Source organism: Lepus europaeus, chromosome 2 (assembly GCF_033115175.1).
Source record: "Lepus europaeus isolate LE1 chromosome 2, mLepTim1.pri, whole genome shotgun sequence".
NCBI classification, from domain to species: Eukaryota; Metazoa; Chordata; class Mammalia; order Lagomorpha; family Leporidae; genus Lepus; species Lepus europaeus.
This window is the reverse complement of record NC_084828.1, coordinates 83,568,125-83,587,738: the sequence shown is the minus strand read 5'-3', so window position 1 is coordinate 83,587,738 and position 19,614 is coordinate 83,568,125. Positions and strand designations below refer to the sequence as shown.

General features: G+C 39.8%; 1 protein-coding gene across 13 annotated transcripts in view; it reads left to right on the top strand.

The window, feature by feature from the left end:
- The window catches only part of DLG1 (discs large MAGUK scaffold protein 1), a 243,260-nt gene that overhangs the window by 192,539 nt on the left and 31,107 nt on the right, over positions 1–19,614 (top strand). For all 13 annotated transcript variants that reach the window (XM_062209736.1, XM_062209726.1, XM_062209746.1 and 10 more), the window contains 2 exons: positions 8,721–8,835; positions 19,214–19,390. In XM_062209736.1, coding sequence (XP_062065720.1) covers positions 8,721–8,835; positions 19,214–19,390 — 292 coding nt within the window. The remainder of the gene's footprint in view (positions 1–8,720; positions 8,836–19,213; positions 19,391–19,614) is intronic.

The following is a 19,614-nucleotide window of genomic DNA, read 5'->3' as shown; positions in this document are numbered from 1 at the left end:
TGGACTGAGAAAGCAATGGAAGATGGCCCAAGTGCTTGGACCTCTACACCTGAGTAGGAAATCTAGAACTGGCTCCTGGCTCCTGGCTCCTGGCTCCAAATCAACCCAGCTCTGGTCATTGTGGCCATTTGAGGAGTGAACCAGAAGATGGAACACCTCTCTCTCTTTCTCTGTCTGTAACTCTGCCTCTCAAATAAATAAATAAAAACTTCAAAAAAATTTTTTAAAAAGAAGCCTTCGTATTTAAAAAAAAATTTAACCCCAGGAACTGGATTTAAATTTATTTTATATCCAGAAGTTATAAAATGTAACAAAACTTACTGATCTGAAGTTCCAGAATCTCCTGTGGGTTTGGTGATACAATATAGTAGGAAAAACTATGCCATGTGCAGTACTAACCTTGTTACACTTAATAACTCTACCTGTTATTATTTTTTTACTTGTTTATTTATTTGAAAGAGAGACAGAGATCTTCTGTCTGCTGGTTTACTCCCTGAATGTCCCACTTCAACCAAGGGCAAGCCAAGCCAAAGCCATGATCCCAGAACTCTGGGTCTTCCCCCTGGGAGTCAGGGACCCACATACTTGAGCTATCACCTGCTAACTCCCAGTATGTGCATTAGCAGTAATGAAGAACAGAGTTGAAACTGGAACCCTAGGGGCGCTAGGACTTGGGCCATCTTCTACTGCTTTCTCAGGCCATATTATAGAGCTGGATCAGAAATGGAACAGCCAGGACTTGAACTGGCACCCAAATGGGATGCCAGCGCTGCAGGTGGCAACTTTACCCACTATGCCACAGTGCTGGCCCCAGAGGGCTATTTTTAAATTAAAACTAAAGGGGTCTGGGGCTGGCATTGTGGCACAGCAGGTTAAACCATGGCTTATAATGACACCAATATCCCATATCAGAATGCCAGTTCGAGTCTTGGCTGCTCTGCCTAATCCAGTTTTTTTTCTTTTAATTGTTTTTTATTTATGTGAAAGGCAGATTAACAAAGGAAGAGGGAGAGATAAGTCTTTCATCCACTGGTTCACTCCCCAAATGGCCGCAATGGCTGCGGTTGGGCAAGCCAAGGCTGGGACCCCAAAGCTTTTCTGGTTCTCCCACTTGGGTGCAGAGGCCCAAGAACTTAGGCCATCTTCCATTTCTTTCCAGGTGCAATGGCAGGGAACTGGATCAGAACTGGAACACCCCAAATTTGAACCGGCACCCATATGGGATGCAGGTGGAGGCTTAACCTACTACGCCACAATGCCAGCCCCATGATCCAGCTTCTTGCTAGCACACCTGGGAAAGTAGTGGACGATTGCCCACGTATTTGGGCCGCTACCACCCATAGGGGAGCCCCAGATGGATTTCCTGGTTCCTGACTTCAGCCTGGCCCGGACCAACTATTGGCCCCTTTGGAAAGTAAACCAACAGATAGAAAGTCCCTCTGATTAATTCATTCATTCTCTTTCTCACCGCCCCCCTTCCTTCTCTCTCTGCCTTAAAATAAAATAAATATTTTTAAAAGATTTATTAATTTATTTGAAATGCGGAGTTACAGAGAAAAGGAAAGAGGGAGAGGGAGGGAGAGAGAGGTCTTCTATCCACTGGTTCACTCCCCAGATGATTGCAATAGCCCGGGCTGGACAAGGCAGAAGCCAGGAACCTGGAGCTTCATCTTGGTCTACCATATGAATGCAGGAATGTAAACACTTGGGCCATCATCTGCTGCTTTTCTCAGGCGCACTAACAGGGAACTAGGTTAGAAATGGAGCAGCCCAGACATGAGCCAGTGCCCATATGGGGTCCTCGTATTGCAGGCAGTAGTTTTACCTGCTGTACCATAACAGTAGCCTAAAATAAATAAATTTTTTAAAAAATAATAAAAGATCTTTCCTTTCTGCATCCTAATCATTTTAATCCTGAAATTATTATGTATCTGCATGTCAGGTCTGGGAGGTAAGGAGAGCCATGGTGACCCATTGGACTTAACCATATGAAGGGCTTCTATGCATAGTAACATCCTATTTTGAGAAGTCAGCTCAAGCAGAAGGGGGAGGGCACACGTAGGAGTGTTCAGAGCACAGTCAGGAAGGTGGATGATAGTGGAGACAGAAGATTGGTTACTAACAGATTGCTGAAGTGAGTTTTTATGTTAAGTTATTATTATCTATGATTTTCACTGTTGGAGAAGAGAGTTACAAGTATAGAAAGAGGAAAAAACTTAAATTCTGTAATATTGAGTTAGAATTGGAGAAATTGGTATGAACTCAGGGTTTTTTAATTTCTGTAGCTATGAAGGCCTAAATGTCTATGTATAAAGTGTGTATGTACATGTACACAAAGGGACTTCAAAAGTCTGTGAAAAATGGAATTAAAGAAGAAGTTTAGGCCTGTGGCGCTGGCACACGGGTTCTAGTCCCAGTTGAGGTGCCGGATTCTGTCCCGGTTGCTCCTCTTCCAGTCTAGCTCTCTGCTGTGGCCCGGGAAGGCAATGGAGGATGGCCCAGGTCCTTGGGCCCTGCACCCGCATGGGAGACCAGGAGGAAGCACCTGACTCCTGGCTTCGGATCGGCGCAGTGCGCCAGCCGTAGCGGCCATTTGGGGGGTGAACCAACGGTAAAGGAAGACCTTTCTCTCTGTCTCTATCACTGTCTAACTCTGCCTGTCAAAAGAAAAAAGAAGTTTATTTTGGTATAAAGAAATTTTGAAATCCATGCAGTATTTTTTTCCATAATATACCTTTTCCATGAACTTTCTGAATACTCTTTGTGTGAGTGAATTTCAAATTTTTTGCACCAAAATATTATCCATGAATTTTTGAAATACTCTTATTTGTTTATACACATGCACATATATTTAACATCCCCCTAACTCTTGTCCCTTAGAGAACTTGGTATCAGTGCCACGCCAGAAGGAGTGAGCTAACCTAGTGCTAAGATACTGCCTTGCAAATACTATTCCCCAATAAATTTACCAAGACTTTGGGACAGATGTCTGGTTCCAGCTTGGAAAGCACTGGTTATTCGGTAGTATCCTGTGCCACAAATCAAGAAGTACTCAAGGAGGACACAAAATAAGACTTAGACTTTCATAAGCCAAGCAATTTCAGCATCGAATTAATAATAATACCAGACAGTAGCCTACTGAGTAAATTGGAATATCATGAGTCCTTACTAATATAAATAAATTAATTAAAGATTGGATAATAATAGAGAAATGTACACAGTTGTAACATATTTGCAAAGGGAAAATTAATTTTAAGTAAAAAATGTGGCACCTTTGTCAAGTAATTAAAGTTAATAATATTAATGATGGCACAAATCATAATTGTATACCACTTGATAGGGTTCATTTGGAAGAATGTAAGAGCTGTTTTGTAATACTCCTGCCACAGTTGTGTAGCCTAATCTGATCATGTAGAAATAGATATGTTGAGAGATAGTCTCTAAAATAATTAACTTAGAGTTTTCAACATTATCAAGATCACAAGTCAAGGAAAGATTGTGAAAGTAAAAAGATATGATAGCTAAATGCAACACATGAATTTGAATTGGCTCTTTTGGATATAAATAACATTATTGGTGAAACTTCATTGGAATTTGAGCATTAGATGATAGTAATATGTTGATATTACTTGCCTGATTTTGATGGGTTTGTGGATGTATTGGAAAAACAGTTGTGGGAACTATATGCCAAAGTAATCAGAGATGATGAAACATCAGGGAAACAAGTTACACTCAAATGGTTCCAGAAAAAATTTTATAATTTCTTCAATCTTTAAATAAATAGATATAAGAAAGAAAGAATTTGAAAATGAGATATGGACTATTAAACATGCATGTAGTACGAGTCTCCTAAAAAGAACCAAAACAATGAAATAAAACACATATTAAAGATATATAAACAAGGAAACTTCTCTGTAATACAAAAAGGTTCAAAGTATGTATCAAAAGGATTTTCCATGTACCTTATCTAAGGTGATAATCAGTACTGAGAAATACTGCAATAAATTAAAGAAAAAAATCTGTGGAATTTTCCTTTCTTCTCGCCCTCAAAGCCCTTAAAAGAAAAAAATTGAGGGGCCGGTGCTGTGGCGCAGTGAGTTAACACCCTGGCTTGAAGTGCTGACATCCCACATGGCACCAGTTTGAGACTCAACAGCTCCACTTGCAATCCAGTTCTCTGCTGTGGCCTAGGAAAGCAGTAGAAGATGGTGCAAGCCCTTGGGCCCCTGCACCTACGTGGGAGACCCGAAAGAAGCTCCTGGCTCCAATTTGGTGCAGCTCTGGCCATTGCGGCCAGTTGGGGAAAGAGCCATCGGATGGAAGACCTCTCTCTCTCTCTCTCTCTCTCTCTCTCTCTTTGTGTAACTCTGACTTTCCAATAAATAAATAAATCTTTTTAAAAATTGATTTGAAAGGGAAAGTTACAGAGAAAGAGATCCTCCACCTCCTGATTGATTCCTCAAGTGGCCACAGTGGCCAGGGCTGGGCCATCCTCCACTGCTTTCCCAGGCACATTAGCAGGTAGCTGAATTGGAAATGGAGCAGCAGGACACAAACTGCCACCCATATGGGGTGCCAGCATCATAAGCAGTGGCTTAACCCACTATTCCACAACATCAGCCTCTCAAAGTCCTTTTTAAAGAAAAGAAATAAAATTGTTAATCAGATTTCATTGGTTTCAACAGGCTGCACTCACACAACCGCACAAGGTATAGGGCACTGTTCGACTAGTAGTGTTTTTAAGTTTCATAGTAAAACACATTAAGGACAGAGATCCTACGTGGGGAGCATGTAATTGAAAATGAAACTCAATAAAGGGCGGGATGGGAGAGGGAGAGGGGAGGGCCACGGGAGGGAGGGAGGTTGGGCGGGGAAGCCACAGCAATACAAAAGTTGCACTTTGTAAATTCACATTTATGAAATAAAAAAAAAAGAATTTCATTGGTAGTGGCTTATAAACAACAATGAAGTGAACAAACTCAAAGAGTAAAAGAAAAATCAAAAAAATGAAAAAATGAAACAGATTTTCACATAAAAGCTTCAGTCAAATGTATTAGTGAAGAATTAGGGTGATGATATCTGTATAAACACTGCTTGTGGAAAGAACAACCTTCAGACTTCAACATGATGGGAAAGATCAGACATAAGGATTGGTGTGTGCATTGATGAAGATGACTGTGAGGAAGAGTGTGTAATGTAAAGTCTGTATATGCTGACTACTTGGATTAAGTACAGTTATCGTAAAATTGGGAACTTGAAAATAATATGAAAGTATAGGGCTGGCGTTGGGGCCTAATAGGCTAAGCCTCCATCAGCAGCGCCAGCATCTCATATGGATGCTGGTTCAAGTCCCGGCTGCTCCTCTTCTAGTCCAGCTCTCTACTGTGGTCTGGGAAAGCAATAGAAGTCCTTGGGCCCCTGTAACCATGTGGAAGACCCAGAAGAAGCACCTGGCTCCTGGCTTTGGATCTTCTCAGCTCTGGCTGTTGTAGCCATCTAGGGAGTGAACCAGTGGGATGGAAGACCTCTCTGTCTCTCTCCCTCTCTCTGTCTATAACTCTGTCTCTCAAACAAACAAACACCTTTTAAAAATCTTTTCTTAAAAAAAAAAAGAAAGAAAAAGAAAAGTATAACTTTCTGATTTCATTAAAGTTTGTAACTGGGTATAAGAGGATAATATTTCAGATCAGATCTGGAGAGATTTGTTCATAGTATGTTTTTGTGGTTTTTTTTTTTTTTTTCTTGACCATTAGAACAGAAGGACAGACTTCCATAAAGTTTCACTCACACACACACACACACACACAAACTTAAATCACTCAGTGAGACTGTGTTATAGTTATTGTTGCTTTATAACAAAATATCCCAAAGCCTACTGAGTTAAAACTCATTTTATAAATTCACAAGGGTAGGAATATAGGCAGGATTTTAACTAGAAGTTTCTTCTATGTGGAATCAACTAGGGCCACTTAATGGAACTCAACTAGAAGCTGCTTTGGAGAGTCTGTTGTGGCTTAACTCCCCTTGTCTTGTGGCTTGATAGTACTAACTGAAAGGTTTGGGTTCAGAGAACAGTTGTGTGACCTCTTGTAGCATGATGATTTTAGAATGGTTGGACTTGTAGCATGGTTTCTAGTTTACCTCAGAACGAGCATCCAAAAAAAATATTTAATAAGCAAGACAAAAGCCTTTCTTACTCTAACCTTGAAAGTCACACAGGATCTGTTTTACCATATTTTCTTGCTTCCAGATGAGTCAAAAAAAAAAAAACTAGCTCAGATTGAAGGCAAGGGGAATTAAGACTCCACCTTTTGATGGAGGAATGACAAGTTCTGGTTGTCCAAACACATGTGGGATGTGGGCATTTTGGGAAAGTATACTGTCACGGGGTATTTATATGTAACACAAAGTGGTAAGGATAAAGCTATGATCAGAAACCAGCAATCATAAGAAAATTTAAATCATCTTAAAACAGTTTTCAGATTTATTAATAAAGCAAAATCTAACCCTACACAATATGTAGAAGACATACCTTCAGCAAAGGTAATGGTTGAAGACAGAAGGATTATATAGCTGTAAAAACAGAATAGAGTACATCTGAATACACTTAAGTAGGACAAGAAGTGGGAAAATGTATATTGCTGTTCATTTAAGAAAATAATAAATGTACATATATACATACAGTGACATATACATAAAATGATACAGAATAAGTATGAAAGTATTCGCATGTGTATGTATCTTCTTATATTGTTAAAAATAGAAGAAGAAACCTTTCTTTCACTATATACATAATAACCAAGGTGGAATAAGATGAGAAAAATAGAGGCTGGACTCTTATTTTAAGGCATTTCTTTTTTTATTGTTTAATTAATCCATTTTTTGAGAGAGCACAAACTAGAGCTCCCATCTGCTGGTTGGTTCACCATTCAGATGCTCTCAATAGCCATGCCAGACTGAAGCCAAGAGCAAGGAACTCAATCCTGGTCTCCAGCATAGGGACAGAAACCCAGTTACTTGAGGCATCACCGCTGTCTCCCAAGATCTGCATTAGCAGTTTGCTGGAGTCAGGTATCAGAAGCATGTGTCAAACCTAGACAGTCCATTATAGGAAGTAAAAGTGTTAACAAATGGGCAAAATATGCACTCCAGGAGTTATTTTCCTTTTCTTTCTTTTTTTTAGTAGCTTTGTTTTACAGATTTCATTTTGGAACTGCTTTACTTACTTACTAAAACAGTAGAAAATTTGAAGTAGAAAATAAAAAGAAACAAGTGAACCTAAATGTGTATCCTTTTGGCAATATTACACCCAGGGAGAAACTTCCAATTCAACTTTATATCCCTAGTGGACTGTACCCTATGGATTTAAAAGGGGCGAGGATAGGGTATTTGCTAACTGTTTGCAATAAGTGGTAGTATTGGCATTACTATTCACAATTGTGAATGTAAAATTATATAAAATAAGTCATTACACAGTACTCAATTCTGTTATTTTCCTGTTTCTTAAAACTCAAGCCTCTTGATATGTAATAAAGCACATATAAATGTAAGATACATTAAAATCCCAGTAATCCTAATTTTTAGTTAAAGGAACTATTATAAATTCATGATGTACCTTGTATTTTTATATATCTTGATTTGCTTATCTGTGTCTTAACTATGTCTACACATATGAAAGATTTGTCATGGATTCATTAATTATTGAGTTACAAGGGATACATTATACTAATCAGTCTACTAATGTTTAGATTCTTATTATATTCTTTCAAGGACAATAGACTATTTCATTTGATATTAATGAGAGCTTTTAAATGTGTATTTCAATAAATTCTTGGCTTCTTTGATCATACTGTTCATAAGTCAAACTTGATGACTATGGTGGAAGGAAGAGTAAACAATAATCAGACTTACCTTAACTAACGTCATCTTAAACTGTACAAACTCCCACAGAACTTGTTTGCTCTGAGGCTGGCTCAGAGAAAATCAAATTTGATTTGACCTATCTGTAAAAGAATTTGTTATAAATAGAGAAAAAGATAAGTGTGTATAACTACATAATATTTTTTAAAGATGCTTAAGGTTTTTATTATTCATAGATTATCATTTTTAATATATAGTATTATTTAAAATAGTCCATCTTCCAAAATCATATGTGTGTTTATGTGAAAAATGTTTTAAATAAAAATGTTTATAGATGTTATTTCTGATTGCTTTTGAATCTTATTTTGGCAATTTGACAATTTATTAATGATAAAATGAACTAAAATTCCATTTCTCATTTTTATGATATATTTTTCCATTTATTATTGTCCCTACATAAGTTTTATGTTTAAGAATATAAGACAAGGGGAAAAAGTCATCAAAGCATCTGGTATATTATTTCTTTTCCAATATAAAAATTAGAACAAATCCTGATTTTAAAAGTTACTCCAATTAGACAATACTGTAAGATAGCTAATACTATCTCATGCATGGAAATTATCTTTTTATTGATTAAATGTAATATGAACCTTAAAATAGCACATGGGAAAATTCTAGCTCAATTAATTCTAATTTATGGTACACTTTTTTTTACTTTTCATGATGGATGAAATGCAGATTACTATTTTAAGGTTCTAGCATACCTCCTCAATCTTAAAACAGTTTACATTTTTGACACTTTGTCTTCAGTTAATATTTTAAGAACATAAATAAATTTACTTTTCTTTTTCTCCCTTTAGAATACAGTCGTTTTGAAGCTAAAATACATGACTTACGGGAGCAGATGATGAATAGTAGCATTAGTTCAGGGTCAGGATCTCTTCGAACTAGCCAGAAGCGATCTCTCTATGTCAGGTAAATTTTTTACTGCTAATTTTGACAACACTTTAATTACTTATGCATGCAAATTCTTTCAGATTTATTGTTATGACTTAATTTTACCATAGAAAAATGTGTTGCAAATTGTGAAATTTTTTAATGATTAGTTTCCTGACAGTATGTCTTTTAAGAGTAGAATATTATTGTAATTTTATTAATGAAACTTACCCTTGAGTAAAAATGATATAAAGAAAGATACAATAAATATCAACTGGAATTTTTTTTAGATTGATGTTTTAGTAGTGACTATAAGTTTGATATGTCATATTGTCCAACACTTAGATCTACCTGGAGGTCTAGACGACCTCTCTCTCTGCTTCAGCTCTGCCTCTCTGTAACTCTGCCTTTCAAATAAATAAGTAAATCTTTTTTAAAAAATATTTTTAATATTTGAATATATTTAATATTTTACAGTTCCCTTTTGTGTTCTAAACTGCTTTTTCTTTGAATTGAAGATGTGCCTAGATGGACTTTTTTTTTTTTTTTTTTTTTTTTTTTTGAGACAGGCAGAGTGGATAGTGAGAGAGAGAGACAGAGAGAAAGGTCTTCCTTTTGCCGTTGGTTCACCCTCCAATGGCCACCACGGCCGGCGCGCTGCGCTGATCTGAATGCAGGAGCCAGGTGCTTCTCCTGGTCTCCTATGGGGTGCAGGGCCCAAGCACTTGGGCCATCCTCCACTGCCTTCTCGGGCCATAGCAGAGAGCTGGCCTGGAAGAGGGGCAGCCGGGACAGAATCCGGCGCCCCGACCGGGACTAGAACCCAGTGTGCCGGCGCCGCAAGGCGAAGGATTAGCCTATTGAGCCGCAGCGCTGGCCCAAATAAATAAGTAAATCTTTAAAAACAAGTCATATTATCATAAAGCTAATAAAGAAAAGTGTCACCTTCTCACCAATCCCTAGTTTCATTCCCTAGAAGCAGTTTTCCTCCGGTTTTCTGATAGATTCCTTTGTGTTTACCTTCAAAATTCTCAAAACATGCAGATAATGTTGGTTTCTATTTTATCTACTTTGGACGTTATGAATTTAATGCAGTATTAAATGAGATTATCTTCCATACCTAACCACGCAGCCTGCCCCTTTCCCTGTCACTCAGATGTAGCCTTATCACTGTTAATAAAATTAATAGCATTTACAGTCGTGTCACTATGTAATAATAGATATCATAACTAAATAGTACCTTATGACCATGCCGCTTTCCTTCTGCAACCCTTCATTTTTCTTGGACTTACGTGTCTCACATCTTCATTTACTTAATTTTCCATATGCTTATTACTAAGTATCTATCAGTGGCCTCTGGTTTTCACATGATAAAACATGGTCACTCACATGGTCTATCAGTTCAGGTTTTTGCCGCAGTCTGTATCTCTTCTGTGTATCCCTCAGATGTGATAATCCCTTTGCTGTTACCCTCTTCCCTTTGACTCTCTACTGTGTCAGAGTCTGTTTCCTAGATGCCACATTTTCTTCTCAGTTTATGTTTCCTTTGCTAGAACACATCTTCCATTAAATTCCTGAGTAACGGGTATATGGGAAGTGTTTTTTTGAGACTTAACATGTCTGAGTAAGAGTTTATTCTGCCCTCTCCTCAGTAGAGAATTGGGGATATGAAAAGAGGAGATGATTCCTATTTTATTTTCCAAGAGGTGATTATCTGATTTTTCTTTCCTTTTTTCTTTTATTTTTTGTCATCTTCCTTTTATTTCAATAGATTTCTCTTGAGTTTTCCTCTGTTTCTTGGATTCTCTGCTTTCTATTTTTTCTAGTTAGCTTATTTCCTTTTTACATGTGAAATATTCTTTAAATATTCAATAATCCTTGTTTTCCATCTTTTTTTTTTTTCCTGAAGATTTATTTGTTTGTTTGAAAGGCAGAGTTAGAGATAGAGAGAGATGGAGGGAGAGAGACAGACACAGAAAGACAAATCTTCCATCTGTTAGTTCTTCCCAAATGACCCTAGTGGCCATGGCTGCGCCAGGCTGAAGTCAGGAGCCTAGAATTCCCTCTGAATCCCTCACATGGGTGCAGGGGCCCAAGCACTCAGGCCATCTTCTGCTTTCCCAGGTGCCTTAGCAGGGAGCTGGATCAGAAGCAGAGCATCTGGGACTCAAACATTTGCTCATATGATATGCCAGTGTCACAGACGACTGCTTAACCCACTGCACCACAACACCACCCCTCTGTCCTTATGATTAGAGAATAAAGCTACAGGATTTAGCTAGAAAATAATGGGTGGAGGAGGCAGAATATATCAACTCTTTTCATTCCCCTCTCCTGCCTCATGTCATTCTTTTCTTTGATATCCCATTACAGAATCTAGAGAAAAAGAAGAATCCTTAATCTCCTGCCAGCACTATTAGCAAGATTGCTAGAATTTCCATTTCCAATATGTAATTTTTCTTTTCATCCATCTGATTTCAGTCTAGCAACTTCTCCCTCTTCCACCAAGTTCCAGAATTAGAGTTTCTCAATTTCATTTTCTCTGGATACCAAACCTCTGGAGGTTTTGGGGATTAAGGCCAGAAAAAGTGGCCTAGAAGGTCAAATGCTACAAAGCTACTTCAAAAAGTTCTTGAAAAGTGAAATTAAAAGAGAAGTTTCTTTTAATTCAGAAAATTTTGAAATCCTTGAATACAAGGGAATTTAAGATAGTTCATGAAAAGTACATTTTTTATATATATATTATATATACAGTATCATCTTGTTTTCAGTAACTTATCTCTGTCTTAGTACTGTATACCTCTAATTCATGAGCATTTTTAGAATTTTTTGATAATTAGACAAATTATAATAATAAGGCATGAATTTCAAGAGAAGAGCTTTGTAGTCATAGAAGACAATAAGTAGGGTCTGGCGCTATGCTATAGTAGGCTCAGATTCTGCCTGTGGCACCAGTATCCCATATGGGTGCTGGTTCGTGTCCCAGATGTTCCTCTTCATATCCAGCTCTCTGATATGTCCTGGGAAAGCAGTGGAAATTGCCCAGTTGCTTGAATCTGTGCACCTGCATAGATCCAGCTCTCTGCTATGTCCTGGGAAAGCAGTGGAAATTGCCCAGTTGCTTGAATCTGTGCACCCGCATAGAAGCTCCTGGATCCTGGCTTCAGATGGGCCCAGCTCTGACCATTGCAGCCATTTGGGGAGTGAACCAACAGGTGAAAGACCTTTCTCTTTGTCTTCTCTCTCTCTATCTGTAGCTCTGCTTCTCAAATAAATAAATGAAATCTTTTTTTAAAAAAAAAGAAATAAAACAATAAGTAAAAAGACTTCAAAGGTAGAGGGAAAGAAATTGCTTATTCATTTTTTTCTACCCCCAAAATTTTCTGTATTTTGTAAGCATCCACCTACCATATGCTAGATGAGGCCTAGTCCTTATGACTTAAAAGTTAATGCAATGGCCAGCACCGTGGCTCAACAGGCTAATCCTCCGCCTGCAGCGCCGGCACACCGGGTTCTAGTCCCGGTCGGGGCGCCAGATTCTATCCCCGTTACCCCTCTTCCAGTCCAGCTCTCTGCTATGGCCCGGGAGTGCAGTGGAGGATGGCCCAAGTTCTTGGGCCCTGCACCCCATGGGAGACCAGGATAAGCACCTGGCTCCTGGCTTCGGATCAGCGTGATGTGCCGGCCGCAGCGCGCTGGCTGCGGCAGCCATTGGAGGCTGAACCAACGGCAAAGGAAGACCTTTCTCTCTGTCTCTCTCTCTCTCACTGTCCACTCTGCCTGTCAAAAAAAAAGTTAATGCAAGTAGACATGAAGAGGGAAATAGTACTGTAGGCTGCAAAATGGGAAGTTCTTTCAGTTGGTCTGGGAGAGGCATTGAAAAGTGAGTTTCTATTGTTAGTTGAAAATTAAGCCTCCAATCACAGAAATCCTTCATAGAAGCCAGTTGTTTGACTTCTCTCAAGTCCCCTGAGACTTGGCTCCAGATGATGGCAAGGGATCCCCTTTTCCCTGTCTACCTACTGGGAATCTGTGTCTCTATCAACAGAGGTGAGGTTCTGATTGTGGTGAATACTGTGAAGAGGGCTACAGGGGCAATGAGAATCTCTCAAAGGAGAATTCGAGGGGCTGGCGCTGTGGCACGGTAGGTAGGGCCACTGCCTACAATGCCAGCATCCCATATGAGTGCTGGTTTGAGACCCACCTGCTTCACTTCTGAGCCACCTCTCTGCTGTGGCCTGGGAAGGCAGTGGAAGATGGCCCAAGTCCTTGGGCCCCTGCCCGACGTGGGAGACCTGGAAGAGGCTCCTGGCTTCAGATTAGCTTAGCTCCAGCCGCTGTGGCCAGTTGGGGAGTGAACCAGCAGATGGAGGACCTCTCTCTCTCTCTGCCTCTCTTTCTCTCTCTCTCCCTCTCTGTAGCTCTGACTTTCAAATGAATGAATGAATGAGTGAATGAATGAATGAGGAAGGAAAATTTGAACTGTCCCAGCAAATATAACTCTATGAAGTATGAGTAGGGGCTGTCTAGGTGAAGAAGAGAAAGAACGTTGGCTGAAAAGAGAATGGGATCAGATTTGAGCTGTGAAGAGCTTTTTTTTTTCCCCCTTGAAATTTCTGTTTTTTTTTCCATTTATTAAACTTTTATTTAATGAATATAAATTTCCAAAGTACAGCTTATGGGTTACAATGGCTTCCCCCCTCCCACAACTTCCCTCCCACCCACAATCCTCCCCTTTCCCGCTCCCTCTCCCCTTCCATTCACATCAAGATTCATTTTCAATTCTCTTTATATACAGAAGATCAGTTTAGTATATAGAGCTGTGAAGAGCTTTAATTTCTTCTTCTGGGAGTGGAAAACATGTACTAGGAGTCCACCTTGATCATCTGAAGGCTGTCCCCGCGGCATCACTCTGTGCCATCACCATTTGGGACAAGCTGAGTTGATTTATCTCACTCATTCATAAATCCATACAGAACATTACATCCAGCACGGAGTCTGGGTGAGAGGCCAGGTGAAGCACTAGGGAGTCAGCTTGCAGAGGCCTTGGCAGGGAACTTTGTTGTCTGAACCCAAAGGGAAGGTGCAGACTCCACAGCAGAGAAAGACAAATGTTTCTGAAGTTCTTATGAAATAAACCTTGTAATACTATCCCTTTCTTCAGGCATCTTAGTTATAGCTTCCTTCAGACTGCTTAGTTTAATTACTGTATCTAAAAATATATTAAATTTTTTTTCCTGTTCTCTCATTTGTTTTATTTCTTACTATTTTAATAAGTTTCAGAGGAGAGAAAGTAGACACAAAGCCAATCTGCTATAGTTAACCACAAATCTTACGGTTCTTTTTAGTTGATATATTTTTGTTTTCAAAAGTTAAAAAAAGCTACAGGACTACATACAGTATCTTTTTTTTATAGACAGCTTTTATTTTATAAATATAAATTTCATAAGTACAACTTTTGGATTATAGCAGTTCTTCCCCCAACACCTGCCCTCCCACCCTCAAACCATCCCACCTCCTACTCCCTCTCCCATCCCATTCTTCATCAAGATTCATTTTTAATTATCTTTATATACAGAAGATCAACTCTGTACTAAGTTTTCAACAGTTTGCACCCACACAGACACACAAAGTATAAAGTACTGTTTGAAGACTAGTTTTACCATTAATTCTACATGGGAAGCAAGTGCACAGTGACTCCTGTTGTTGATTTAACAACTGACACTCTTATTTATGACATCAGGGATCACCTGAGGCTTTTGTCATGAGCTGCCAAGGCTATGAAAGCCTCTTAAGTCCACAATCTCCAACCTTATTTAGACAGGACCATAATCAAAGTGGAAGTTCTCTCCTCCCTTCAGAGAAAGGTACCTCCTTCTTTGATGGCCCCTTTCCACCAGGATCTCACTCACAGAGATTTTTCATGTAGGTCATTTTTTGCCACAGTGTCTTGGCTTTCCATGCCTGAAATGCTATCATAGGCTTTTTAGGCAGATCATTAAGGCCTTAAGGGCTAATTCTGAGGCCAGAGTGCTGTTTAGGGCATTTGTCTTTCTATGAGTCTGCTGTGTGCCCTGCTTCCCATTTTGGATCATTCTCTCCTTTTTAATTCTATCAGTTATTATTAGCAGACACTTGGTCTTACTTATGTGATCCCTTTGACACTTAATCCTATCTTTACGATTAGTTATGAACTTAAACTGATCACTTTAGTAAGATGGCATTGGTACCTGCCAACTTACTGGGATTTGGAGTCCCATGGCAAGTGTTTAGTTTTACTCTTAGGGGTAGTTTGAGGAAACATGTGCCAAACTCATACAGTATATCTTTTGATAAAGCTCTGAAACATGCAAAACTATACATTATACTGCTTAGTCATCCACACATATATGATAAAACCAAACCAACAGAGGATGAGAATTAAAAAAAAAAAAAAATACTGTATTCACAATGACATTTAACTGCTAATAATGATTAACTTCTGAACTGAGGGTCATTGAAAACTACAAGATGATTGTAAATTGCTGAAAAAGATTTTGTGTACAGCCTTAAGTTGGATAGTAGTTAACAAGTGGTCTTTATATTAGCTTTATTAACTCATAACCTATTCTGTGGGTTCTTTTTGTGTGTATGTGAATCAAACATTAAGTTAAAATGCTGACACAAAGAACAGAGATTATGATTTGTTTTCTTTTGTTCTTTGTTCATCATATAGTTAATATTACATTTTTTTATTCAAAAGATAGATTTATGATATAAAAATGTTGAGATATTTTTGTATTTCTTTTGACATTCTACCTCTAAGTTACTTTTATGTTATATTCGTTTGTATCCATGTATTTATAGTCTTCTATATGTTTTAATATATGTTTAAATGAGCCTTCCCAATTTTGATTCCCCAACCATACTTCACACCATCAACTTGGAAGACATTAAAGAACACATTTTAAAGCCACTGACAGCGGCACCCTGGGTTCTAGTCCCAGTTGGGGTGCCAGATTCTGTCCCAGTTGCTCCTCTTCCAGTCCAGCTCTCTGCTGTGGCCCAGGAAAGCAGTGGAGGATGGCCCAGGTCCTTGGGCCCTGCACCCTCATGGGAGACCAGAAGGAAGCACCTGGCTCCGGCTTCAGTTCGGCACAGCGCATCGGCCGCAACGCCCCGGCCATAGCAGCCACTTGGGGGGTGAATCAACGGAAAAAAGAAGACCTTTCTCTCTCTCTGTCTCTCTCTCACTGTCTAACTCTGCCTGTCAAAAAAAAAAAAAAAAAAAGCCATTGACTACTAATTAATTCACTTAGCCATCAAATGTATTTATTTGAAAGAGAAAAAGAAATTCCAATCCCTAGTTCACTCCCCAGATGGCTGCAACAGCCAGGGTTGGGCCAGGTTGAAACCAGGAGCCAGGAGCTCCATCCAGGTCTTCCACAAGAGTGGCAGAGGCCCAGGCAGTTACACTTTCCACTGCTTTTCTCGGGCAATTAGCAGGGAGCTGGATGGGAAAGGGGGTAGCCAGGACATGAATCAGCACCCATATAAATGCAGCTTTATCCTCCAGTGCCACAACACTGGCCCAAAGAGATGATTTCTTAAAAGTTGCATAGCGTGAGGGCCAGTGCTGTGGTAACGTCGCTACCTGCAGCACCGGCATCCCATATGGGCACTGGTTCAAGACCTAGCTGCTCTACTTCCAGTCCAGCTCTCTGTTATGCCCCGGGAAAGCAGTAAAAGATGGCCCAAGTGGTTGGGCACCTGCACCTGCGTGAGTGAGCTGGAAGAAGCTCCTGGCTCCTGGTTTGGATTGGCCCAGCTCTGGCTGTTTTAGCCATTTGTGGAGTGAACCAGTGGATGAAAGATCTCTCTCTGCCTCTGCCTCTCTATAACTCTGACTTTCAAATAAATAAATCATAAAAAAAAAAAAGTTGGGTAGCATGAAAACGAATACGATTTTTGTTCTAATTTCCAGTTGCTGAGTTAGGATAAATGAATGAATAAATTACATTATAAGTAATTGCTAGGGCCAGCGCCTTGGCTCACTTGGTTAATCCTCCGCCTGCAGCGCCGACATCCCATATGGGCGCCGGGTTCTAGTCCCGGTTGCTCCTCTTCCAGTCCAGCTCTCTGCTGTGGCCCGGGAAGGCAGTGGAGGATGGCCCAAGTGCTTGGGCTCCTGCACCCGCATGGGAGACCAGGAGAAAGCACCTGGCTTCAGATCGGCACAGCTCCGGCTGTAGCGGCCATTTGGGGAGGGAACCAATAGAAGGAAGACCTTTCTCTGTCTCTCTCTCACTGTCTATAACTCTACCTGTCAAATAAAAAAAAAATTTAAAGCAAAAAAAAAAGTAATTGCTGAGATCCCTTCCTGTACTCTCTAATGAACTTATTTGGACTTAACAATTTAACTATTTTAAATACTGTACTTTAATAGACACAGTTTTCTATCAAATTTTAAAATATACTTAACATTTTATAGTTACCAAATATTTTTTCCAAAATATTTGGCAGTTGATAAAATCATCAATAATTTTCATCATTGATATTGATTCTGAAAACCCTATTGACTCTAGTTATGTGAATACATAGAAGGAATAATTAACTGGCAGAATAAACACTATGTCAGTCTAAGTTTTACAGTCCACAACTAACCAAATCTACCAGGATTTTTTTTTTTTTTTTTTTTAACAGGCAGAGTTAGAGAGAAAAAGGTCTTCCTTTTTCCGTTGGTTCACCCCTAAATGGCCACTATGGCCGGCACGTTGCGGCCGGCACACTGCGCCTATCTGAAGCCAGGAGCCAGGTGCTTCCTCCTGGTCTCCCATGCAGGTGCAGGGCCCAAGGACCTGGGCCATCCTCCACTGCCTTCCCGGGCCACAGCAGAGAGCTGGCCTGGAAGAGGAGCGACTAGGACAGAATCCAGCGCCCCAACCGGGACTAAAACCCTGGGTGCCGGCGCCACAGGTGGAGGATTAGCCTAGTGAGCCACGGCGCTGGCCCATGGAATTTCTTTTTCTGAAGTATCTAGTCAAAGTAAAAAAAAGAACCTCTCAATGTTTACTTTAACAGTGTTCTTGTTTACCTTTGGTTTATTAAGAGCAACTTTCTAGGTTTGTCTTCATTTTAGAATCCATTATAGGTTGCCCCTGGATTGCTTGAAAAGTGTTTTTTAAATTTCTCCTACACATTCTACAAAATCTGAATTAATCCTCAAAACAACCCTACAAGGTAGTTTTATTATCCCCATTTGATAGATGAGAAAGGACTGAAGAGAATCAGATAAACTGCCCAAAGTAAAAAGGACACAGAAATTAAAACAAAACTGCAATAAGTAGTGGACCTAGCACCCAAACTTGTATCATTCTGATTCCAAAGCACTTGCTAATTCATCTAATGGAAACATTATATAAGCCACATATGCTGTTTTTACATTTCTAGCTGTCGAATTTAAAAAGAAACAGCCCACATTGTGATGCAATAAGTTAAGCACTCACCTGCTTGCCACACCAGCATTCAAGTTCTGGCTGGTCTGCTTCCAATCCCACTCCCTGATATTGCATCTTGGAAGGCAGCAGAAGATGGCCCCAGCCATCCACATGGGAGATCAGGATAGAGTCTTGGCTCCTGGCTTTGGGCTAGCTACTGTCACCATTTGGGAAGAGAATCAGCTAATGGAAGATCTCTCTCTCTCTCTCTCTCTCTCTTTCCTCCTCCTCCTCCTCCTCCATTTTTTTTTATTTTTTTTTTTTATTTTTTTTATTTTTTGACAGGCAGAGTGGATGGTGAGAGAGAGAGACAGAGAGGAAGGTCTTCCTTTTTGCCATTGGTTCACCCTCCAATGGCCGCTGCGGCCGGCGCACTGCGCTGATCTGAACACAGGAGCCAGGTGCTTCTCCTGGTCTCCCATGCAGGTGCAGGGCCCAAGCACTTGGGCCATCCTCCACTGCACTCCCGGGCCATAGCAGAGAGCTGGACTGGAAGAGGGGCAACCGGGACAGAATCCGATGCCCCAACCGGGACTAGAACCCAGTGTGCCGGCACCGCAAGGTGGAGGATTAGCCTGCCCTCCTCCTCCTCCTTCTTCCTCTCCCCCACCAACCTCCCATTTATCTCTCCATCTCCCTCCTCCTCTGTCCTCCGTCTTCCAAATAAATAATCTTTTTTTAAAGGAAAAAAAATGATCTGTCCTCCAGTATTGAAAGAAACTAGGTAATATATGTAATTACAAAATAGTCTGTATTTTGCTGTTTCTTTTATGTCTCATTGTCTTCTTGTATACTCATATAGTACAAAGTTGAACTTGGCATTATTTTCCTACTACAGCATATTGTTTATCCAATGATACATACTTTTAGAATCTCATGTTTATTTAATATTGGTTAATATCATAACAAATAATCGTGGACTTTTTTTCTTCTGCATCTAGAGCCCTTTTTGATTATGACAAGACTAAAGACAGTGGCCTTCCAAGTCAGGGATTGAACTTCAAATTTGGAGATATCCTCCATGTCATTAATGCTTCCGATGACGAATGGTGGCAAGCCAGGCAGGTTACACCAGATGGTGAAAGTGATGAAGTTGGAGTGATTCCCAGTAAACGCAGGTAACTAACTGTTAAGTGTTTTTCTTACCACTTGAAAGTTGGATAACATAAATAGTTTCTATTCTCATTTCTTTTACTGTGTGACAACATGGATTGACCTAGAGAACATTCTGCTAAGTAAAATCAGCCAGACACAGACAAATACTGTATGATCCCACCTTTATATGAAATCTAAAATAGTCAAACAGATAAGAAGTAGAGGCCGGCGCCATGGCTTAACAGGC